The sequence below is a fragment of the Nelumbo nucifera genome, chromosome 2 (assembly GCF_055504915.1).
Source record: "Nelumbo nucifera cultivar China Antique chromosome 2, China Antique-T2T, whole genome shotgun sequence".
Classification (NCBI taxonomy): Eukaryota; Viridiplantae; Streptophyta; class Magnoliopsida; order Proteales; family Nelumbonaceae; genus Nelumbo; species Nelumbo nucifera.
Window position 1 is genome coordinate 21,606,270 of NC_142650.1, and position 3,611 is coordinate 21,609,880.

Consider the following 3,611-nt stretch of genomic DNA (forward strand, 5'->3'; position numbering starts at 1 on the left):
TGGAAGATATGCAAAAGGGAAGAAAAAAAACTTGAAAAGAATCAATACCTAAGATTTACCTCCGATCACCAGTATCTAGGGGTGGATTCGAGCTGAGTTGAGCCGAATATTTAGCTATTCGAGCTTGGCTCGTTAAAATTGTGTTCGGCGAGCTCGAGCTTAGTTCGGTTCAAAGTTCGCAAGTTCAAGCTCTACTTGAGCTCGAACTCGAGTTTACCTCGATTCAAAGCTCGCAAGTTCGAGTTTGGCTCGGCTCGAGCTCGATTGCAAGCCAACTTTTTTCTAAAAAATAAAAATATACATATAAAAATACATTTTATTTTAGATACAAAAAATTAAGAATTATAAAAATTATTTATACTTATACATATAAAAAATAAAAATATTATTATATAAAATAAAAATTATTTATTATATATATTTATATGTACATGTATGTATGTATATAATAAAAATTATTTATTTATTATATTAAGCTCACGAGTCTCATGAGCTAAGCTTCATTAGGCTCGAGATCGGCTCGACTAGTAAATGAGCCTATATATCAGGTTTGAACTCAATTTAAACCGAGCCGAACTCAAATAACTCGTGAGAAACTCGGCTCATAAGCACTCGTGAAGGACGCGTGGCGTGTCTTCCTTTTACGCGAACCGTGCGCGTATAGAGCGTGCCCTGATTGAAGCCGCATATGGCCCACAATCCCTCAATCTCTCGCTTCATATTTATGGCTGACGTGGGGCCTAATGGTTGATCCCACAGGTCCCACAGCCTATAACACACAATCAAGTTCCGCCAATCCGCTCTGCTAGAGACTTATATATATATATATATAGAAGGAAGGAAGAGGAAGCCCTGGAACCAACCCATCACTCAACAGAGGAAGAGGAAGACCCTGGAACCCAGATAGTTTCAGAGGAGAGAAAGAGCGAAACAATGGAAGGTTCCTCGGATAAGAAGATAACCCAACCTCTCTCAAGACCAAAGGGTGGCTTCCGCACCATGCCTTTCATCATAGGTGATGATCCACTTCACTACAGTTCCATCTTTGTAAGATCACACTTAGACTACAGTTCCATCTTCTAGTATTTTGTTCATTAACAGAACCATTCTTCTTCTTCTTCTTCTGAACAGCAAATGAGGCGTTTGAGAGGGTTGCAAGCCACGGGCTTATGCCAAATATGATATTATACTTGATGAAAGAGTACAACATGAGCACAGCAACTGGAACCAGTATTTTGTTCTATTGGTCTGCACTAACGAATTTCATGCCCATTATTGGTGCTTTCCTTTCCGATTCTTGTCTGGGTCGGTTTGCATTGATCGGACTTGGGTCCATCTCTAGCCTTCTGGTATGAAAATTGCTTCACCCTTCTTTCTTCCCCCAACCCAACTTTTCGAGAAAATTCTCTTAATGTTTCCATGAATATTTGAAATGCATGGCTCTTTTTCCTTCCCAACTCTGGCTCAAGCCTGAGAGTGATCAGGATCCGTTTAATAACTGCTGAACTAGATTATTTTATCCATTATCAATGGTGTCTCAATGTCAAATTCCAGAAACTAGCTAGGTTGACATTATTAGAAGGGTATCATTAATATCAATTGAATTACATTGATGCCTCAGGGAATGATATTGCTATGGCTAACAACCATGGTTCCTCAAGCAAAGCCTCTCAGTTGCAATGCACCCTCTGAAAGGTGCCAATCTCCAACGCCAGCCCAACTAGTTCTCCTGTTTTCCTCCTTTTGCCTCATGTCTGTTGGAGCTGGAGGCATCCGGGCATGCTCCATGGCTTTTGGTGCGGATCAGTTGGACCAGAGAGATAAGCCTGCAAATAAAAGAGTCTTGGAGAGTTTTTTCAATTGGTATTACGCCTTGACCACCTTCTCAGTCTTGGTTGCCATAACTCTTATCGTATATATTCAAGATCACATGGGATGGAAAGTGGGTTTTGGAATTCCTGCAATTCTCATGTTATTATCTACTCTTCTGTTCTTTTTGGCATCTTCCTTCTATGTCAAGATGAATGCCAACAAGAGCCTGCTAACTGGGTTTATTCAAGTTCTCGTGGTGGCCTTCAAAAACAGGCGTCTGATGTTCCCTCCCAATAACAGCAACAGACAGTACCATCACAGGAGGGGTTCCAGTCTTGTAGAGCCAACAGACAAATTAAGGTATCATCATCATCATCATCCTTATTAATAAGGAAGAGTCTCAAAAACTCCATGCCCATAATGTCTTTTCTATTGTAACTTAGACATGGCTGACTTTACACACATTTCGCTGGCTGGATGAAGGTTTCTAAACAAAGCCTGCATCATTAGAAATGAAGAAGACTTAACCCCTGAAGGCACGGCTTCAAAACCATGGAGTCTCTGCACAGTGGAGCAAGTGGAAGAGTTGAAAGCAATAATAAAGGTGGTTCCACTGTGGTCGACTGGGATCATGATCGCAATAAACAGCAACCAATCCACATTTCCAGTGTTACAGGCGAAGTCCATGGATAGACACATCACCCCAAACTTTGAAATCCCAGCAGGCTCTTTTGCTATGTTTAGCGTTGGTACATTGACGATATGGGTCATCGTTTATGATCGTGTAGTCCTCCCATTGCTTAAAAAGCTCACAGGAAAGCCACATAGGCTTAGTGTCAAACAACGGATGGGCATCGGATTAGTGCTCTCCTGCGTTGCCATGGCCGTGTCTGCTGTTGTGGAGAAGGTGAGACGCAGAGCTGCTATCCGACAGGGTTTGTCCGATCAACCACAAGCCATCGTAGATATGTCAGCCATGTGGTTGGTGGCACAACATTGTCTGACTGGCTTGGCTGAGGCCTTCAATGCAATAGGGCAAATGGAGTTCTATTACTCTCAGCTCCCAAAAAGCATGTCTAGCATTGCAACGGCTCTGTTCGGACTAGGCATGGCTATTGCCAACTTGTTGGCCAGTGTTATAGTGAAGGCTGTGGATGAGGTTACCAAACGAGGGGGAAAGGAGAGTTGGGTGTCAAGTAATTTAAACAAGGGTCACTATGACTACTACTACTGGCTTCTGGCTGTAATGGGTTCAGTTAATTTTCTCTATTTTCTTGTTTGCTCTTGGGCTTATGGGAGTTCTGAGGAACCAGTGATGAGAGATTCTAATGAAGGTGCAGAGATGAGAGTGAGAAACTTGTCCAGGTCTAGGGAATTGAGGGTGATTGCTTCACCTTGATTTTCATGTTCTCAATACTCGGTGGGGATGTGCTATAGGACGTTGTGGGGGCACTCTTGTGAGGGGCTGATTTGAAGTCGTCATATTATTTGACAAATGTACTTCAAGAAATGTAATTATTGTAAATGATTCTCTTATTTGACTTTGTTCCTCAAGCAAAAGACTCAAGCATCCTAAAGATGCATTTCATTGGACCACGTTCCCTCTTATGCCAGGCTAGATTAGTCGGTTCAATCACATCAATGATTGATGTTGAGATAAGTTACAAAATGCCATTAGGGTTTCTAACTACCAAGAGAAATGAAACACATAAACCCATTATTTCAAAGGTAAAGCACACTACCAAGAAAAGAAAAATGAAACTGATTGTCAATTTAGAACTCCGGGGACATAGGTGACA

At 41.7% G+C, this 3,611-nt stretch overlaps 1 protein-coding gene across 1 annotated transcript; it reads left to right on the forward strand.

Annotated features, from left to right (window-relative positions):
* Positions 1-834: 834 nt before the first annotated feature.
* Positions 835-3,348, forward strand: LOC104595149 (protein NRT1/ PTR FAMILY 1.2). Its single transcript, XM_010255750.3, has 4 exons — positions 835-1,015; positions 1,132-1,349; positions 1,622-2,172; positions 2,296-3,348. Exons 1-4 carry the CDS (start codon positions 934-936, stop codon positions 3,209-3,211), a joined length of 1,767 nt encoding a protein of 588 aa, XP_010254052.1. The 5' UTR covers positions 835-933; the 3' UTR covers positions 3,212-3,348.
* The last annotated feature ends 263 nt before the right edge of the window (positions 3,349-3,611 follow it).

Coding starts and splice junctions, on each gene's coding strand:
- LOC104595149 (XM_010255750.3), top strand. CDS start 934: ATGGAAGGTTCCTCGGATAAGAAGATAACCCAACCTCTCTCAAGACCA. Junction 1,016..1,131: donor CACCATGCCTTTCATCATAG/GTGATGATCCAC, acceptor TCTTCTGAACAG/CAAATGAGGCGTTTGAGAGG. Junction 2,173..2,295: donor GAGCCAACAGACAAATTAAG/GTATCATCATCA, acceptor GGCTGGATGAAG/GTTTCTAAACAAAGCCTGCA.